General features: G+C 45.2%; 1 protein-coding gene across 2 annotated transcripts in view; it reads right to left on the minus strand.

Annotated features, from left to right (window-relative positions):
• Window positions 1-21,732, minus strand: part of neurl4 (neuralized E3 ubiquitin protein ligase 4) — a 94,121-nt gene that overhangs the window by 57,081 nt on the left and 15,308 nt on the right. For both annotated transcript variants that reach the window (XM_052044745.1, XM_052044746.1), the window contains exons 3-8: window positions 20,966-21,231; window positions 16,664-16,775; window positions 11,459-11,547; window positions 7,796-7,868; window positions 3,909-4,170; window positions 181-362 (exon numbers count right to left, since the gene is read on the minus strand). In XM_052044745.1, the coding sequence (XP_051900705.1) occupies window positions 181-362; window positions 3,909-4,170; window positions 7,796-7,868; window positions 11,459-11,547; window positions 16,664-16,775; window positions 20,966-21,231 (984 nt within the window). The remainder of the gene's footprint in view (window positions 1-180; window positions 363-3,908; window positions 4,171-7,795; window positions 7,869-11,458; window positions 11,548-16,663; window positions 16,776-20,965; window positions 21,232-21,732) is intronic.

Below are 21,732 nucleotides of genomic sequence, written 5' to 3' on the forward strand. Positions count from 1 at the left end.
TACTTAATTTACTTTTTTTCTACAAACATAACTAAATTTCCTAAATCACCAATTGGAAAATTCGAGCCTCTGGACTACTTGACCACTACTGTACTGAATTATGGATTGGAAACAGTATAAAGAGGGGGAACAGGTAAAGGGAAAAAAATTGAATACAAGTAGGAGTCAGAGGAAACACACCTGAGCGTAAATTGGTCATAGTGGACGGCAGCTGGAGGTAAGCAGGATTGTGGGTGGTCACGCCAATTTCTATCGACCCAGCCCACTTGTCTACCATCTTGTCAATACGTACTTGGAAGATTTCGTTGCTCCTGAGGGATCTGTTGCTGAGTACCACGCCGTGGTTAAAGTCATCCGTTGCACTGTGGAGAAAGAACACACAGATGTCATATAAACCAACACAACTACAAGAACCATTGGTAACATAGAACATAGGAACAGGCCCTTCGGCCCACAATATCTGTGCTGACTGTGATGCCAAATTAAACTAAACCTATCTGCCTGTACATGGTCCATATCCCTCAATTCTCTGCTTGTTCATGTGCCTGTCTAAATGCCTTTTACACACCACTATCTGCCTGCTTCCCATCACCTCCCCCAGTGGCAAGTTCCAGGCACCTACTGCTCTCTCTGTAAACAAAAATCCCCCGCATACCTCCTTTAAACTTTTCCCCTCTCACATTAAAACCTATGCCCTCTAATATTTGACATTTCTATCCTGGGAAAAAGACAATGACCATCTACCCTATCTATGCCACTTATAACTTTATGTGGTTCTATCAGGTATCTACCCCAGCCTCTGACACTTCAAAGAAAACAATCCAGGTTTGTCCAACCTCTCCTTCTAGCTAATACCCTCTCATCCAGGCAACATCCTGGTGAACCTCTTCTGTATCATCGCCAAAGCCTCCATATCCTTCCTATAATGCGGCAACCGACAGAGCCACACACAATACTCCAAGTGCAGCCTAACCAAAGTTTTATGCAGCTGCAACATGACTTTGTGACTCTTATACTCAACGCCCTGACCAATGAAGGGAGGCGTGCCGTACGCCTTCTTTACCACCCTATCTGCTTGCATTGCCACTTTCATGGAGCTATGGACTTGGATCCCAAGATCCCTCCGTACATCATTGCTCCTAAGGATCCTGTCATTTACTGTGTACGTTCCCCTTACATTTGACCTACCTAAGTGCAACATTACACACTTGCCCAGATTAAACTCCAGCTGCCATTTCTCCACCATACCTGCAACTGCTCCATATCCTTTGACAAGTCAGTGGTGGAAAGGGTGAGCAGCTTCAAGTTTCTGGGTGTTAACATCTCAGAGAATCTACCTTAGGTCCAACACATTGATGCGGCACGCCAGCGGCTCTACTTTATTAGGAGTTTGAGGAGATTTGGTACGTCACCAAAGACTATTGCAAGTTTCTACAGATGTACGGCGGAGAGCATTCTGACTGGTTGCATCATTGCCTGGTGTGGAGGCTCCAATGCACAGGATCGAAAGAGGCTGCAGAGGGTTGTAGACTCAGCCAGCTCCATCACAGGCAAAACCCTCCCCACCATCGAGGACATCTTCAAGAGCGAGTGCCTCAGGAAGGCGACCTCCATCATTAAGGACCTTCACCATCCGGGACATGTCCACTTCACGCTACTACCATCAGGGAGGAGGTACAGGAGCCTGAAGACCCACACTCCACAATTCAGGAACAGCTTCTTCCCCTCTGCCATCAGATTTCTGAACGGTCCATGAACACTACCTCGTTATTCCGCTTATGCACTATTTATTTTTGTAACTTACAGTAATGTCTTGCACTGTACTGCTGCTGCAAAACAACACATTTCACGACATACGTCAGTGATAATAAACCTAATTCCGATTCTTCTTCACTATGCACAACTCCACCAATTTTTGTGTCATCCACAAACTTACTACATTTTCATCCAAGTCATTTATATGTACACCAACATAACCAAAACCACTGGCAACATGCATAGCGTATAATGAAATATGCATGCATATAATGAAAGTAGTAGTAAAACATGTCTGTCAGGGCATCTGATGGCACCTCGTGATCCAGTGTTCTGAGGCGTCGTCAGTCTTGTAACTTCAAACATACTGCAGCGAATGTGCACATAGTAAAGCCCAAAAAGCAGCAATAATAACAGACAACCGGTATTTTTTTTTTAGAGCGATGTTGGTTGAAGGAAAAATGTTGGCCCTTGGCACCAGAAAGAACATCCCTGCTCTGCTTCGAATAGCACCTGCAGATCCGTTACATCAGTCTGGGAGAGCAGATAGGACTTTGGTTTAAACGCACAATAACAGAGTGATCGGAAAACAAAGGGAGTGTTAGAACGCACACAAAATGCTGGAGGAACTCAGCAGGTCGGGCAGCATCTATGGAGGGAAATAAACAGTCGACGTTTTGGGTTGCGACCCTTCATCAGGACTGGAGAGGTCCATGGTGAAAATGAGGCGGTCAGGGCCGGGGAACTGAAAGTTGTTGAAGTCATGGAGAGCTCGCGGTGTCACGGATGTAGGTGGGAAGGGCGTGGATCAAGGGGTCAAAATGGAGTGTTAGGCTAGAACATGTGCATAAGCTGCTGAAACTGGGATTCCAGTCCAGACCTACCAACTCAGAAGATGATTGAAATATGGGAATATCAGTGTCAGCCTGAGTGTGAGAACTAATGAGGGCCAAAACTGAGGCTCCAAACAGCTTCAAATTTATAACTATTGGAAACAGGTGTGTGAAATAGCTGTGAAGAATAAAACTATTAAAAGGGACAAAAGTGAACAGGACCTCTGGTTTGAGACCTCGAAATGTAGTGTGAAATCTGGAACTCTTACACATCCCCTTAATGGTGGCGCTGCCATAGTCTCAGATTCTTAATTCTACCTCAGTTACTAATTCCGTTATTGTCACTTTAGCATTTCTTTTTGCACTACCTCAGACTGCACTACAACCTCTGCACCATTCTGTTGTCTTGTGCTCATTGCTGGATTTATTATTAACATGTACACTGCAAGCTTCACATGAGTAAGGAATTTCATTGCACCCTGGTTTACGTGACAATAAACTAATCTGAATCTGGGAGCTGAGACTGAGAGCCAATGAATGCTTCAATACTGAAATGGAGTTTTTATTAAGTAAGCGAAGGTATTGATGAATACAACAGCCTTCTTAACACTTGGTTATACTACATAATACTGCACCTCATTCCAAAGCACACTGGGACACAAGTTAAATGAATCTTCTCTTCTAATGGTCAGGCTGCACAGTGCTTTCCAATGCTGCGATCTTCAGATCACAGGATCAGAAGAAAGCCTTTCAGCTTTTCAAAGATCATAGCCGGTCTATGGGTTAAGTTTATTTACGACTTGCTACATCGCACCCAATCGCTTCACCAAATTAAAAAAAAATCCAAGTTTAGTTTTAAAAATTTTAAACCGATTCCCTGCTCGTAGATAAGTAAAAGTGGTGACAGAGGTGGATAGGGTAGTGAAGACGACATTTAGTATGTTTGTCTTCATAGGTCAAGACACTGGGTATAAGAGTTGGAGTGTCATGTTACAGCTGTACAAAACATTGGTTAGACTGCACTTGGAGTATCGTGTGCAGTTCTGGTCACCACACTACAAGAAAGATGTGGTAGCAATAGAGAGAGTGCAGAAGAGATTCACCTCCAACACTGCAGAGAAAACAACCCAAGTTTGTCCAACCTTTCCTTATTGCTCATGCCCTCTAATCCAGGCAGCATCCTGATAAACATCTTCTGCACCCTTTCCAAAGCCTCCACGTCCTTCCTGTAATGGGGCAACCAGAAATGCACACCAAGTGAACTTGGAAGTGCCAGAGCAGGGCTGAATTCAAGAGGGTGCAAGGAGACTGCGTACTTACTGCGGCCTCAGGGCTGTCCGGCCGTCGCATACGATGGCGGCCTTCTGCCCACAGTTGGGGTGGAAGAGGAGCCGCTCCACCTCCACGTCCCCCGAGTCAAAGACACGCCGCCCCACGTCCGGCGACAGGGCCCTCATGATGGCGTTGTTCCTGCGCAGGCGGTCCGAGTGGTTGTGGTTATGGACGATGGTCACCTTCACTGCCATGCCATAGAGATCCACCACCCCGTAGACAGTAGGCAGGGTCTGGGTTGCCGCCACCCCTGAGGCAGGAATCGGGGAATGGGATAAAATGGGGAAGGCGAGGAAGGGTAAATGAAAGAGAAAGGTGAAAAGGTGGAAAGAAAGAGGGGAAAAAAAATGAATCACTGAAGGAGAACAAGTGTGCCCGGTACCATCAACAAATGTTTCCAACTCCTCTCTAGACTTACGGACACAAGGGGTCGATGGATGATAACTCTCAGCACAGTGAGTTGCTGAAAGAAACACCAAGAGACATGGTTGACCTCTGCATAACTTTGAGGTGGAAGCAGTGAGATTGCACCCAATACGAATGTTAAATTCTACCTTGTAGGTTCTGGAGATTAACATTATAAGAATGGAAACCTACAGGGTCAAGTGATACCAGGGCAAGTTTCAATCTGTTGGAGGAATCCTGCGGATCGAGCAGCATCTGTGGGGCACAGGAAACGAATTGGCGATGTATCAGGTCGAAAGCCTGCATCAGGCTAAAGGGTCTGAATGCAGGGTTTGACCTGAGATGTCAACAGTTCCTTCCCCCATCCTCAACAGATGCTGCTCGACCCACTGAGTTCCTCCAGCAGATTGTTTGGAGCTCCAGATTCTAGCATCTGCAGTCTGTGTCTCCAGGATCTGAGATTTGGTCACTGGAGGGATGACGTGATGCATAAAGGCATGAATGCCATCACCAAGTCCAACCAACTGGGAAAATGGACCCACTTGTGACTCCAGTCCCACTCTATGTGATGGATTCTGAAATAACAAGCCACTTAAATGTTAAACAAAAATAAAGTAAGGCAGCACAGTTTGCACAGCTAGTAGAGCTGCTGCTTTATAGTTCCAGGGACCCCGGTTTGATCCTGACCTCTGGTGCTGTCTGTGTGCAGAGTTTGCATGTTCTCCCTGTGACTGCATGGGTTTCCCCTGGGCGCTCTGGTTTCCTCCCATGTCCCCACCCCCAAAGACGTGTGGATCAGTAAGTTGCCCTCAGCATGTGCGTGAGTAGTGGAATCTGGGAAGAATGAAATGGAACTGGATTAGGATCTTGTAGGGGTGGGCATAGATAGGGTGAATGCACACAGTCTTTTTCCCAGGGTTGGGGAATCAAGAACTAGAAGGCATAATTTAAGGTGAGAGAGGAAAGATTTCTTAGGAACTTGAGGGCAACATTTTTATTACAAGAAGTGTGGTATCTACGTGGAATGAACTGCCAGAGGAAGTGGGTGAGGCAGGTAGATTAACAACTTTTTAAAGACAGTTGGACAAGTACAAGGATTGGAAAAGTTTAGCAGGTTATGGGTCGAACGCTGCAAATAGGACTAGCTTGGATGGGGCATCTTGGTCGGCATGGACCAGTTGGGCCGAAGGGCCTGTTTCCGTGCTACGTGACTCTATCACTTGGATCAGAATAGATGGTCAGCTTGGGCTCAGAGGGCCAAAGAGACGACTCCTGTGCTGTACTTCATGGCAGGGCAACTGGGCTACATGTGACCCACTTACATGCCAAGAATTCATGAGCAGTAGCTGGGAGATAAATAAAATACCTCAAATCCTGGCTCAGAGAAAGGAAAGAGAATTGGCTGAGGGAGTTTGCATTAATTATGGATTGAAATCCTTGAAGACACCTAGTAGTACATTTGCTGATTGTGGGTCTGCATTTTCCCTCTTCTGCCCAAGTACATCAAGTCAATTGATAGCACAATGGAGCCATCAGGCATGATGCTAACCAATGAGATGTATGCTAACAGTTCGAGGTTATACATACAGAAATACATTTGAACATGAAACAGACATTTGCTAGTTTTGGGGAAAATGCTGGGACAAAATTGGATTGCTGTTTCAAAGAGGCAGCACAGGACCAACAAACTAAATGGGCACTGTACAAAAAAGCAGTCTAAAATGCTGCAACAGAAGTGAAAGGAAACATCACCTCTCCATGCAAGTGATTGGAGCTTAAGTACTGAACATGATCATAGGAGTTAGGAGATTTGAAAAGGACAAAAACAATGGTCAGGGAGATATACCAAGAAAGGCAAATGGACAATAGAAAATAAAGACCTGTATTTACACAGCACACAACCTCAAGATATGGCAAAGGACATCACAGCCAGTGAAGTAACTCCTATGTAGGAAGCACAGGTGCCAATTTGCCATCAGCAAGCTCTCCAAATACCAAAATGAACACAAACGAAAAAAACTTTTAGTGATGTTTGTTTAAAAAAAGACATAAGCAGGTCTGATTTTAACATTTCTTCCTAACTGCAATAAAGCACTAATTCAGTTTCTCAATAGTGAGATACAGCACAGAAACAGGCCCTTCAGCCCAACAAGTCCATGCCAACCATTAACCACTCATTTGCTGTCATTTTACATTAATCTCACATTCCCATTGACTCCTCCCCAGATTCCACCACTTACCTAAACACAAGGAGCAATTTACAGCAGCCAATTAACTTGCATGTTTTTGGGACGTGCGAGGAAACCAGAGTACACGGGGGAAACCGGGAGAACGTACAAACTCCACACACAGACAGCACCAGAGGTGGGGATCGAACCCAGGTCTCTAGGTCCTGTGAGGCAGTGGCTGTACCAGCTGTATCACTGTGCCACCTTGGCTTTTCATGTCCAAGTCTCGAGGAGTGGGGCTCGAACCCACGACACTTTGACTCAGAAGGACATTTGTAGGACTCAAAGTTATTATGGCAGGCTCACAGGACATTGAAATGGCTCCACTGGAGTTCAAAAAGGCGTGTAGAAAACAGCAGAAAGGCAGGGGGAAAACAGATGCTGGGCCATCGGTTGCCTTGTTGATACTTAATGAGGTTTAGCTAAATTGGCGAGACTATTATCCAAGCTTAAAGGTTGTACATTCTCTAATCCCATTCCAGAGACTTGAAGGATTAACAACACCTAACAAATTCTGAACGTGCCATCTTTCAAAGAGGGCCTTAAATCAAGACCTCATCTGCCCTCTTAGAGGAATTTAATAGGATCCTGTGGCACTCTTAAGACACTCAGCAGATGAGGGAGCAGCCACGCAAGATGATGTTAACATTCGGTCAATACCTTTCATCGTCACCTGGAAAGGTAAGAGGTAAACAAGGTTTACAATGCTCAAGTATAGGACAGAGTGTGGTTGGAGAGAACACAAAAGGAAGGTGTAAGATAGGGTGGAGGGTAAGAGAGACTAAAGGGCCAAAGGTAGATAGAGCTGGATGAAAGGAGTCATTTGCCCCTAACATTAACTCTTCCTTTCCACAGATGCTACCTGACATGTAAAGAATTTCCAGATGTCCTGTTTTATTTCAGATTTCTGGCATCTGCACTATTTTGCTTATTATCCATCTGGCCCCTGTTTACAGCGAGAACACTATGCACAAATTGGGTATATGTTGCCCAGATTAAAATAATGACTGTGCTTTCTTACAGAGGTCCTGAAAAAAAAAGTGATGCAAGCTCCTTCCTTCTCCTTCATTCAAACCGAATGGTGCACATCTGCGGCCATTTGCCCACAGGGGAAACTAAGGCCTCACTAAACTGTGTCGATGACGTCCCTTATCAAGTTGGGGTAAGAGGGGCTAGTAGGACTTCCAGGCCAAGCTACAGACCGCACCAAACTTAAGCTAATGTCAGCAAAACGGGCCTTACCTTGGTCAATACCATTTATATAAAAGTGCAATGCTCCACTGGATTTCCTCATGAGGCCGATGTGATCCCCCTCCTGCGGAGCACAATAAAAGCACCTCAGACAACATGCACTCTTCCCAACGTTCAACAGAAATCAAATGGAGATTCTTGTCCAATATCCACTTTTCCTCATTATTTAGTGATAGCAGATTAGCTTATCGTCATATATACCAGGGTGCAATGAAATTCCTTGCTCGCACGAAGCTCACAGTGTACGTGGTGATAATAAGTACAACGACATGCGTGAAGTAGCAGAATGGTGCAAGGATAATAGTGCAAACTGAAGTAGTGCAAAAAGAAATGCTGAAAGTGACAATAACGGAATAACCGAGAGGTAGTTAAGAGTCCGAGAATGTGGCAGCACCACCAGGAAGGGGAGGTGAGAGAGGTGATTGGTTCAGGAGTCTGACAGCAGTGGGAAAGAAGCTGTTCTTGAGTCTGGATGTCCGGGCTTTCAACCTCCTGTGTCTTCTCCCAGATGGTACAAGACAGAAAAGGGAATGGCCGGGGTGGCAGGAATCCTTGATGATACCGTCAGCCTTCCTGAAACAATGCACGGTGAAGATGGACTGGATGGAAGGAAGTGACGAGCCCATGATGGACTGGGCAGTGTTTACCGCTCTCTGCGAGCTCTGTCCGTCCAGAGAAGATCAGATGCCATACCAGGCTCAGATGAGTTTCTTAGCATCTACACATTTTAACCCATCTGTCCTCCATCCTCACTGATGCCACGATGTCTGGAATACTTCCCTATTTCTTTATGTAGGTAGCAATTTTGGCCCATTGAGTCTATGCCAGCTCACAATGCCAGTAACCACTAACGTTCCCTGTAACCCATTCTCCCCACATTCCCCATCAACTCCCCCCAGAGTCTACTCCTCACCCACACACTAGGGATGATTGACAATGGTCGTTTAACCTACCAAGCCAATGGGGAGATGGGTTAGAGAGCATTGACTCCACTGATGCTACATGCTCCAATGCTACCTATTCAACTGCAATGGGAAGCCAAATTTTCTTTTGGTTCAGTATTCACGTGGTCACTGGACAACTAGGGATAGTTCTGACCTACTTCCCAACCTTCTCCTTACCCGGACCCCAACTGCAGAGGTCTAGTTTAGTGGCACGCTGCTCCTGAGATCAGTTACATTGGCGGATCCAAGAGATGGATGCTACCACCTTCCTGGATCACATCACTCAGCATCTGGACCCCTCACACAGAACAGAGAGGCAGAGGTTTGTTTCCCAGACTCTAGTGGAGCATCATTTGATTAGATTAAGCTATGGGCAACACAGCCAACAGAGGCACTTCCTCACAGCTCCAGCGACCTGGGTTTGATCTGTGTGGAGTTTGCATGTTCTGACTATAACCACATGGGTTTCCTCCAACAATCCAAAGACAAGCGAGTTGGTAAGTTAATCGGACACCATAGATTGCCTGTCTTGTGTTGATGAGTGGTCAAATCTGGGATGCAGTTGATAGGAATGTGGGGAAAATATAATGGATTACAAGAGTGTTAGTGCAAAATCAGGTGCTTGATAGCATGGATTCGATGGGCTGAAGGGTCTGTTTCTATGCTGCATCTATGACTGACACTAACAGTTAAGTGCTTTAAACGTGCAAGCCTAATTAAAGCATTTCTCATATGTTTTAGTGCTTAAGATATCTTTATCAGTCACTTGTACATCGAAAGACACAGTGAAATACATCTTTTGCGTGGAGTGTTCTGGGGTCAGCCCGCAAGTGTCGCCACAATAGAGAAGTGTTGCAAACATTCTTAAAGCAAATACAACATGCATTAGTTTGTCATGAAGTCAAGGAGCAAAACATGAAGGTCTGAATCAAAAAAAAACACAAAGAATGGCTGGAACAGAATTATGTTTAAAAATTCCAAACTGTGAAGGCCAATTTAGACTGTGTTGTTATTTCAGAATCAGACAGATAACCTGGGATGGGAGCTGCAAGGGCACTTTTCTGCGCTGTATTATCTTATAATGACATAGTTCGTTAATATGTCAGTGATAATAAACCTGATTCTGATTCCACGCTCCATTTAAACTACCGATCAAGAGACATAACAGATGAGGGCTTAAAGCTAAACAACATCTGTAACGGAAGGCGAGACGAGTATTGTGGAGGTCCCATTCGAGGAGCAGCTGAGTTTGTGAGAAAGCAAACAAGGATGAAAAGAGAGAGCTCCATGTGTAAAAGAAGAAAGGGCTAATAAAGAAAATATATTTTGAAATGGCCTGGGGTTAGATAGCCTGGGAGACTTAAGTTACCATGAAGAATCAAAGAGGAAAAAGTGTATGAAAGAATGGGGTCAGAGAGAAAAAGCAAGTGCAACCAGGAGGAAGAGAACCTGCAGTCAACTGAGCAGCCAACTTGCACTTCCCAGGGTGAAGGATACATGCTGAGGGATGCACCAAAGTTCAGTACAGCCACCACAAAGGCCCTGTGAGGAAGGACACAGTCCAAGGTCCTGCTGCCACTGGACACTGAGGGGCTGGGTCCTGTGTAACAGCCTCTCAAACTCTTCATGGGTGCACTGTTTGACAAGTATACACAAGTGGCATTTACACAGTGTATGCAGAATGCATTGATTTGACGGCACAATGAATGGAAACGGATATGTACTGAGTATTTCCTGTATATATACTCCATGAATAAAGTATATTTTTGAAATTAAAAAGGTATAGAGACTGTACCACCAACAGACTGGCTATTGCAACAATCTGCCAGAGGAACTCTGCAGCTCCTGTCAGGGGAAAGGAATTGTTGACATTTCAAGTCAAAACCCTGCATCAGGACTGCTTGACCCACTGAGCTCCTCCAGCAGAGTGCAGCATCGGCAGTCTCTTGCGTCTCCAGACTGACTATTGCCTTGGTTAAATATTACTTCTTTGTACTGGATATAGCTTGCATAAACAAATTGCTCGTGCATACAACCAAAATAGTAGGTTGTTTTCATCATGAACAAAATGCTGGAGTTAGGTTAGATCTTGAAAGCGAGACCAAACTGCCAAATCTTACAGTCCCATCACTGTGAAACACCAAGTGTGGATAGTCAGAAGCTTTCTCCCAGGGCTAAAATGGTGGCCACAAGAGGACACAGGTTTAAGGTGCTGGGGAGTAGGTACAGAGGAGATGTCAGGGGTAAGTTTTTTACTCAGAGAGTGGTGAGTGTGTGGATTGGGCTGCTGGCAACTGTGGTGGAGGCGGATACGATAGGGTCTTTTAAGAGACTTTTGGAATAGGTACGTGGAGCTTAGAAAAGTAGAGGGCTATGGGTAAGCCTAGTAATTTCTAAGGTAGGGACACGTTCAGCATAGCTTTGTGGGCCGAAGAGCCTGAATTGTGCTGTAGGTTTTCTATGTTTCTAAAGTGTTTTAAGTGTGCAGCAGAGAAAGGCCATTGAGCTGACACTTAGCCTCATCCCAATCCTCTGCAACTTATTCTTTTCTCCCTGAGGTGTTTTCCACATTCCCCTATAAATGGTTCTGTATGTTCTCCCCATTCTTGCTTCTCTGGAATTTCCTCGTTGTAATTAATGGAGCCTGTCGCATCTACAACTTCCCAGCTTTGCATTCTCTCGGGCCCCACGACACTGGACGACTCATTACCTGCAGCTCGTCCAGGCTGAACTCGCAGTACTCCCTCCGCGTCCCCTTCCCATTGGTCAGGATTCCACAGCCGCTCATCATAATTGTCCCTGCAAGGTTAAACGGAGAGAAAGCGTGGAAGCAGCTCCCAAAAACCAGTGCCCCACCCTCTCTCTGATGCTGCAGTGATAGAACATGGAACAGGCCCTTTGGCCCACGATACCTGAGCCAAACTAAAGTAAACCTATCTGCCTGTACATGATCCATGCCCCTCCATTCCCTGCCTGTTCATGTGCCTGTCTAAATACCTCTTAAATGCCACTAATGTGTCGACTTCCACCACCACCACCCTGGGCAGCACGTTCCAGGCGCCCTGTGTAAAAAAACTTCCCACACATATCTCCTTCAAACTTTCTCCCTCTCACCTTAAATAAATAGATAGATAAGATCTTTATTAGTCACATGTACATCGAAACACACAGTGAAATGCACCTTTTGCGTCGAGTGTTCTGGGGGCAGCCCGCAAGTGTCACCACACTTCAGGCGCCAACATAGCATGCCCACAACTTCCTAACCCGTACATCTTTGGAATGTGGGAGGAAACCAAAGCACCCGGAGGAAACCCACACAGACACGGGGAGAACGTACAAACTCCTTACAGACAGTTGCCGGAATTGAACGTGGGTCTCTAGCGCTGTAAAGCGTTACACTAACTGCTACACTACCGTGCCTGCTATGCCTCAATTCTATTTTGGGAAAATGATTCTGTCTACCCTATCTACGCCTCTCATAATTTTATAAACCTCTATCAGGTCGCCCCCTCAGCCTCTGATGCTTCAGAGAAAGCAACCCAAGTTTGTCCAGCCTCTCCTCACAGCTCATGCCCGCTAATCCAGGCAGCATCCTGTTAAGCTCTTCTGTACCCATTAGCACAACTTAATCTCACAAGATCACAAGACAAGGGGGCAGAAGTAGGCCATTCAGCCCATCAAGTCTGCTCGAAAGAAAAGGGGAAAAAATAAGAAAAAGAAATGAGAAATGGGGGGGGGGGAGGGCAATGAGAAAAAAAACTATTCTAACCCCAATTTCCGGCCTGATCCCCATATCCCTTGATACCTTGACTAATTAGATATCTCTCTGTCTCCTCCTTAAACGCCTCCAATGACCTGGCCTCCACTGCTGTACCTGGCAAGGAATTCTATAAATTCACTACCCTCTGGCTAAAGAAATTTCTCCTCATCTGTTTTAAACCTGTACCCTCTAATTCTAAGATTGTGCCCTCCGGTCCTGGACTCACCCACCAAGGGAAACAGCTTGGCCACATCTACTCTGTCCAGTCCTTTCAACATTTTAAACGTTTCTATGAGGTCCCCTCTCATTCTTCTGTACTCCAGTGAGTACAGTCCAAGAGCCAACAAACGCTCATCATACATAAGCCCTTTCATTCCGGGAATCATCCTTGTAAATCTCCTCTGAACCCTCTCCGACATCAGCACATCCTTCCTAAGATATGGGGCCCAAAACTGTACACAGTATTCCAAATGAGGCCTCACTAGTGCCCCGTACAGCCTCATCAACACTTCCTTACTTTTATACACTATACCTCTTGAAATGAACGCCAACATAGCATTTGCTTTCTTTACCACCGATCCGACCTGGTGGTTAACCTTTAAGGTATCCTGCACGAGTACCCCCAAGTCCCTTTGTACTTCTGTACTTTGAATTTTCTCTCCTTCTAGATAATAATCTGCCCGCTTGTTTCTGTTTCCAAAGTGTACAACTGCACATCTCACAACATTGAATCTCATCTGCCATTTCCTTGCCCATTCTCCTAAACTATCTAGGTCTCTCTGCAACCTTCCTGTCTCCTCAATACCCTCTACTCCTCTACCTATCTTGGTGTCATCCGCAAACTTAGCCACAAAACCACTTACTCCTTCATCCAAATCGTTAATGTACAGGGTAAAAAGAAGCGGTCCCAACACTGACCCCTGTGGAACACCACTAGTAACCAGTAGCCAACCAGAACAGGATCCTTTCATTCCCACCCTTTGCTTCCTGCCAACCAGCCAATGCTCCACCCATTCTGTTATTCTACCTGTAATTCCATGACCTCTCGTCTTATTAATCAGTCTCTTGTGCTGCACCTTGTCGAAGGCCTTTTGAAAGTCTAAATACACAACATCTACCACCTCTCCCTTATCCGCCCTACCTGTGATTTCTTCAAAAAACTCCAATAGGTTGGTCAGGCAGGATCTTCCCTTCACAAACCCATGTTGGCTTGAACCTATCTTGCCTTGCACCTCTAAGTATTCCATAACCTCATCCTTGAGGATCAATTCTAATAACTTTCCCACCACCGACATCAGACTAATAGATCTGTAATTTCCTTTATGCTGCCTCCCACCTTTCTTATACAGTGGAACTACATTTGCGACCATCCAGTCCTCCAGAACCATGCCGGAGTCTATCGATTCCTGGAAAATTATCACCAATGCCTCCACTATCTCTAAAGCCACCTCCTTCAGAACCCGGGGATGCACCTTATCTGGTCTGGGAGACTTATCAGTCTTTAGCCCATTTAGTTTTCCTAGCACCTTCTCTCTAGTAATCTTAACTGAACTCAGTTCCATTCCTTGACTAACCGGTATATTGCTGATGTCCTCCACAGTGAAGACCGATGCAAAATACTCACTTAGTTCCTCTGCCATCTCTTTATCATCCATTATAATCTCTCCCACACCGTTATCGATTGGTCCTATATCAACCCGTGTCTCTCTTTTACTTATATATTTAAAAAAACTCTTAGTATCCTTTTGAATATTATCCGCCAACTTCCTTTTGTAATTCATCTTTTCTTTCCTAATGACCTTCTTAGCTTCTTTCTGCAGGTTTTTAAAAAAACCTGTTTTCCCACTAATTTTTTGCTTCCGTTTTCCCACTAATTTTTGTTTTATTTATGCTAACTTTTGTTTTCCCACTAATTTTTGCTTCCTTGTATGCCCTCCCTTTTGCTTTTATTTTTAGCCTTCTCCTCTCTTGTTATCCACATTTGTGCCTTTTTTCCATTCAAAACCTTTTTTCTTGGAATATATCTATCCTGCATTTTCCTTATTTCTTGTCGAAATTCCATCCATTTCTGCTCCGCCATCCCTCCAGCTAGTTTACTCTTCCAATCAATTTGGGTCAGCTCCTCTCTCATACCACTGTAATTTCCTTTGTTCCACTGAAATATCAATACACCAGTTATCAGCTTCTCCTTCTCAAATTTGAAACTGAACTCAAATCATATTGTGATCACTAGTTCCTAATGGTTCCTTTACCTTTAGTTCCTTAATCACCTCTGGTTCGTTACAAAGCACCCAATCCAAAACAGCCAATCCCCTGATGGGCTCATCAACAAGTTGCTCCAAAAAGTCGTCCCGTAGACATTCCACAAACTCACTCTCCTGAGATCTACTGCCTTGCTGGATTTCCCAGTCCACCTTCATGTTAAAGTCCCCCATAATTATCTTAACGTTGTCACTCTGGCACGCTTTTTCTATTTCTAACTGCAACTTATAGTCCACTTCCTGACTGCTATTAGGGGGCCTATATATAAATGCTACTATTGTCTTTTTACCATTGCTATTTCTTAGCTCCACCCATAAGGATTCCACCTCTTCTGACCCAATGTCCTTCCTTTCTATTGATTTTATATCATTACTAACCATCATGGCCACACCTCCCCCTCTGCCTACCCGCCTATCCTTCCTATACATTGTGTACCCCTGGACATTTAATTCCCAATCACATCCGTCATAAAGCCATGACTTGGTGATTGCCACAATGTCGTATTTATTAATCTGTAGTTGTGCCACTAGGTCATCTACTTTATTCCTAATGCTACATGCATTTAAATATAGTACATTTAGTCCAGTATCTGCTATTGATTTTGTTGTACTTCTATTGTTCAGCAAATTATCCTGACTTTTCACCTGTCTGTCCTTCTTACCATCCTCACTGCACACTATCTTGGACATGTTTCTATATACCTCATCCTCTATCCCAACATCCTGGTTTGTTGTACTTCTATTGCTCAGCAAATTATCCTGACTTTTCACCTGCCTGTCCTCTTGCCATCCTCACTGCACACCGTCTTGGGCTTGTTTCTATAAACCTCCTCTCTTACCCCTAACATCTTGTATCCTAACATCCTGGTTTCCATCCCCCTGCCAGATTAGTTTAAACCCTCCCCAACAGCTAAATTAAATACTCCCTCCAGGATATTGGACACTTTGGAGTTCAGGTGTAACCTATCCTTAGTGAATAGGTCATGCCTCCCCCAAAAAAGGTCCCAATGATCCAGAAATCTGAAGCCCTGCCCCCTGCACCAGTCACTCAGCCATGCATTCATCTGCCAGACCTTTCTATTCTTGCTACCGTTAGCACGTGGCACAGGTAGTAATCCTGAAATTACCACCCTAGAGGTCCTACTTCTCAGCTTTCTTCCTAACTCCTTGTATTCCTCCTTCAGGACCTCTTCTCTTTTTCTACCTATGTCATTGGTACCTACATGTACCAAGACTTCAGGCTGATCACCCTCTCCCCTCAGAATATTCTGGACCCAGTCTGTGACATCCTGTACCCTGGCACCAGGGAGGCAACACACCATCCGGGATTCATTGTCGGTTTTGCAGAATCTGTTATCCGTTCCCCTCACTATAGAATCCCCAATAACCACTGCATTTCTCTTTCCTCGCTGTACATATGCCATCACCTTAAAACCCCTTTGTTTTTGTTCTCACTCTGTAACTAACCTCATTTCATACTTTTTGTGTATTTTCTCTCTCTTAACTGTCCAATTTACTATTCAACCGGATTGCCTCTACAATTCATCCCCACGGCAACCTTGGTCTCTCCACATCAGAGATATTCCCTTGTCCTCCTTATCACTTCCCCAACCCTTTCTGCCACGCTAACTTGCTATTGCTTTCCCGGTTTTGACGAAGGGTCTTCAACTGGAAACACAAACTGTTTCTCTCTCTCTACAGACGCCGCCTGACCAGCTGAGTGTTTCCAGCATTCTCTGTTTTTATTTCAGAGCTCCAGCATCTGCAGTTTTTGTGATGTTCAGGACTTCTTACCAGTAATGAAGAGTTACTGGATGACCTCAAGGTTATGGAGGGTGCAAGACTACACATCTTAGACTCACAACAAAACTGCATCAAGGCAGGATCTCCTGACCTGATCGGAGATTGGTCATTGTTGCCGGGTAGTCCAAGTTATTTGGATTATGCACAGTGATGCCAATCTCAATGGACCCAGACCACTTGTCAACCAGCTTGTCGATTCGGATCTGTGGCATAGGTAAAATAAAAATTGTTTAAAATATATGTAGAGCAGAAAGAGATTTTACAGATTCCATTTCAAAATTAACTAGATATTACAATTTTTATAATGCATAACATATGTATATAAAACGTGTCTTTGAAAATACATCAAATAACTGCCCTGAGCCAATTAACACCAAAGCTATAATATCTGCAAACTTGCACTCATTAAGTACAAAATTATAAGAGGCATAGATAGGGTAAATGTAGAACACTACAGCACCGGAACAGGCCCTTTGGCCCACGATGTCTGCGCCAAACACGATACCTGCGCCAAACACGATGCCAAATTAAACTAAATCTCTTCTGCCTGCACATGATCCGTATCCCTCCACTCCCTGCATATTCATGCGTCTATGTAACAGCCTCTTTTGCCACAATCATATCTGCTTCCATCACGACCCCTGCACTATTCTAGGCACCTACCACTGTCTGTGGAAAGAAAAACTTGCCCCACACGTCTCCTTTAAACTTTCCCCCTCTCAACTTAAATGCACGTCCTCTGGTATTTGACCTTTCTACCCTCGGACAAAGATTCTGACTGTTTATTGCATCCGTGCCCCTCATAATTTCATAGACTTCTATCAGGTCTCCCCTCGAACTCCGATGCTCCAGAGAAAACAACCCAAGTTGGACAAGTTATCTAGTTAATATTTAGAGGGGATCCACCATCCTTGAGGGTGGTCGGAATCTGGAACGTACTGCCTCAAGGAGTGGTGGAGGCTGAGATTCTCACAACATTAAATAAGTAACTAGAAAGGCTCCAGGCCAGTGCTGGAACATGGGATTAGTGTAGATGGGAGGCATAGACATGGCTGTGGGAGGGGCCCATTTCCTGTGCTATATGACTCTATTACTGTATCTTAATAACAGTATGTTTACCTTGAGGTCCAACATACAACCTGAAGAACAAGAGGATATCCACAGCCAAATTTTATTACCCCATTGGAATTCCTATCTTGTAAAGAATAAAGCTTCAGCCTTGGGCAGAATGCACCAGGTGTCACATGAGGATAACAGTACTTTCACATCATACGACACAAGGGCACCAGCACAACAAATCTGATACCACACACCCAGTGAGGAACACAGGACCAAGGTGTGCTTTACGTGCCAAGGTGTCGTGGTTCCATTGCGATTCTGATCTGAGCCAGTTTTGCATCAGACCTCCTCTGGGTGCAGGGGAGAAAGAGTCAGAGAGCCAGTGGCAGATGAAAGACGAAAGAGAGGGTGGGGCAGCGATAGAAGGGTTTGTAATGAGAGTAAAGAAGTTCACGCAGAAGGCCCAGGTGAGGTCACTTAGAGTCAAAGTTGTACAACATAAAAACAGGCCCTTCAGCCCAACGTATCTATGCTGACCTTTTTATGCCCGTCCACACTAATCCTATGTGGTGCATATCTTTCTATGCCTTAAGTGCCTGTCTATATGTCTCTTAAACACAGTGATTGTATCTGATCACACCACCTCCTCTGGCAGCGCGTTCCAGATATCAACTAGTTTGTGTGTAAAAAATAAAATTTCCCTCAAATTCCCTTTCTCTCACCTTAATCCTACGCTCTGTTTTTGAGGACCTATGCTCTGAAATTCCCATCAACTTTTCATCTCTTTCGACCTTGTCTCCTTAATACCTTTGCCCAAGCCTTTGATCACCTTTCCTAACATCTTGCATGGTCCAATCCAATTTTAAATAATTATTCTGCTGTGAATTGTCCTGGACATCAAAGGTACTTTATAAATACAGGCACTGCCAGGTTATGACAGGGTTCTGATCCTGTGAACGATTTACAAGTGGGAAACATGGTCGCAGACAGAGTTCCCACCTGGCCGAAGACGACTGCAGCCCCGCAGCAGCTAGCAAAATCTATCTTGCCGGGTCTCTACCAGCTGCGTATAAATCAGGCGTTCGTAAGCTAGGGAGGACCTGGATTATTTTCTCAGGACTGTTGGAGGCCGAAGTGAAACCTGAGAGGAGTATATGAGAAGCATAGATAGGGTAGGTAGAGTTTCTCTCCCAGGGTATAAATATCAAATACTAGAGGACATAGGTTTAAGGTGAGAGGGGGAAAGTTTAAGGGAGATGTGCAGGGCATGTGGAAAATGGGCTGAAAAATGGCTGATGGAATTTAATGCAGACAAGTGTGAGGTGATGCACTTTGGGAGGACAAACCAGAGTAGGACTTACACAGTGAATGGCAGGGCACTGAGGTGTGCGGTAGAACAGAGGAACCTGGGAATTCAGGTCCATAGTTCCTTGAAGGTGGTGTCACAGGTAGAGAGGGTCATAAAGAGAGCTTTTGGGACTTTGGCCTTCATAAATCGAGACAATGAGTACAGGAGTTAGGATGTTATGTTGAAGTTGTATAAAATGTTGTTAAGGCCGAATTGAGAGTATTGTGCGCAGTTCTGGTCACCTACCTACAGGAAAGATATCAATGCTTGAAAGAGTGCAGAGAAAATTTACGCAGATGTTGCCAGGACCTGAGTTATAGGGAAAGGTTGAATAGGTTAGGACTTTATTCCCTGGAGTGCAGGAGAATGAGGGGAGATCTTATAGAGGTGTACAAAATTATGAGGGGTATAGAAAGGGTGAATGCATGCAGGCTTTCGGCCCTAAGGTTGGATGAGACTAGAACAAGAGGACATAAGTTTAGGGTAAAAGGTGAAACATATATGGGGAAGCTGAGGGGAAACGTCTTCACTCAGAGGGTGATGCGAGTGTGGAATGAGTGTAGATGCGTGTTCAACTGTAATATTTGTTCCGAGCCAGGTTGCTCTTTGGTGAGTGTCCCTTTAAGGCACCTGGATGGTAGTGCGGTAGTGTGTGTGGCTTTATCTGACTGCTATGAGTGGGTAGCAAATAAGCATCTATAACTGGAATGATGTACAAGTCTGAAGACAGATTTTCATGGACATGCTGGCAACTGCACAGACGGAGAGGGAGAGCGCGAGAGAGATAAAAGTTGGTAGCACTGACTGCCAGTCTCTGTATCTATGAGTGAAGCACAATCGTTGTGACTGTCACCTCATAATCCATGTATGGATATTTGGAGCAATCTGTGGAGGCCACTTTGTCGATAACCTGTACCAGGAATCAGGTATATCTGTGGACGGCCACGTATGGAGTGCCCTCAGAGTGGCAGATATCTCTGACTGAAAGCAAGAGTTCTCTGGCGATTGGGGTGTTGCATTGGTTCCATCGTGGAACTTGTGGAATTTGTAAACTCCTTCTCTCTACGTTCTAATGTGGTTTTCAAAAGCCTTTGCTCATCGTTTTGCTTCATGACTTGCTGAACTGAACTTTAAGAACTGTTCTTAGACTTGGGGTTTGGGAACTTGCCACACACACACACACACGCACGCGCACACGCGCACACACTTCAGGTTATTTTGGGATCAATGTCTGATATCTCACATTTTTATTTCTCTGATTATTACAAGTAGTTATTAATAAATAGATTCTAACATTTAAACATGGCTCGTTGTGTTTCTATTGTTGCTGGTACACAACACATTTAAGAAAAGTTTGGATAGGTACATGGATGGGAGAGGTCTGGAGGGACATGGCCCGGGTGCAGGTAGATGGGACTAGGCAGAAGATCAGGTCGACATGGACTAGATGGATTGAAAGGCCTGTTTCTGTCCTGCAGTACTCTATGTTAGTGTTAGGTGCCTGGACTGGGCTACCAGGGGTGGTGGTGGAAGCAGATAGAATAATGACATTTAATAGGCATTTAGACAGACACATGAACATGCCAGGAATGGAGGGATATGGATCGTGTGCAGATAGATGGAGTTAGTTTCATTTGGTCTCAAAGGGACGGCACAGACAATGTGGGCCGAAAAGCCCGTTCCTGTGATGTTCTATTACCTGTTCAAGTTATCATTCATATTGTTCCTTACTGACAAGGTTGTACTTAATCGACAGGCATTTTGGTCTCTCCTTAGGATAAGTCGGGATAGGCTGTAAGCAATGGTCCTGCCAGCAGCATCCACATCTTGACCAGGAGGTCACCTCACCCCCCGCCACACTCAGTAACACAGCAGAAAAGCAGGGCCAGTATGTTGTCTGGAATCACCGAACAGGAGATGAGCCAGAAGGAAGATGATACCAATGAGTGAGCGGTGCGTGGCCCAACAATGGACGGACAAGCTCACCTCAAACATCTCATTGTCCCGCAACGGCCGGTTGGTCATGACCACGCCGTTGTTGAACTCGTCGAGCGGCCGCCTCCTCTCCGCCGTCTTGTTGTTATTACTGAGCTTGATGAGGGTGCCGCACTTCTCGTGGAAGAGCAGGGCGTCGTTGGAGGTGACTGAACAGCTGTCCAGGGGGCTGCCCAGGCTGACATTCAGCAGGTTGCCGTTGTACGCCGAGAGGATGGCGTTGTTCACCACGTCCGACAGCTCCATCCCCACGAAACCTGGAGGCACAAGAATGAAGCGTCACTCTGGCCGGACACTGCAACTCCCGCCCAATGCCAGCAGGCATCGCCCTGGCCCCTCTCCTCAGCAACTCCTCGAGCCTCACGGCTTTACCTGTTCATCTCACATGGTTCTCATCCCCCAACAAAATCCTCACCTCTCAACCTCTTAAAAAACTTCAGATGTTGGAAATCTAAAATAATAACATCTTCCTGCTCTGCATTTCTCTCTGGGAGTGGAGGACGTGTTCAGCCTGACCTGCCGGGCACGTCTTCCTGCTCTGCATTTCACGACTCCTACGTTCTTTTGTCTATGTTTTGTCGGGCAGGAGGTACAGAAGCCTGAAGTCCCACACCATCACGTTCAGGAACAGCTACTCTCCCACAACCATCAGGTTCTTGAACTGACCTGCGCAACCCTAACCCCACCTCACAAACGGAACACCACAGACCACATCTTGAACTAGCATGGAGTTGTATCTGATTAGTGCAAGAAAAAGT

This window comes from Pristis pectinata, chromosome 37, assembly GCF_009764475.1.
Source record: "Pristis pectinata isolate sPriPec2 chromosome 37, sPriPec2.1.pri, whole genome shotgun sequence".
NCBI lineage: Eukaryota > Metazoa > Chordata > Chondrichthyes > Rhinopristiformes > Pristidae > Pristis > Pristis pectinata.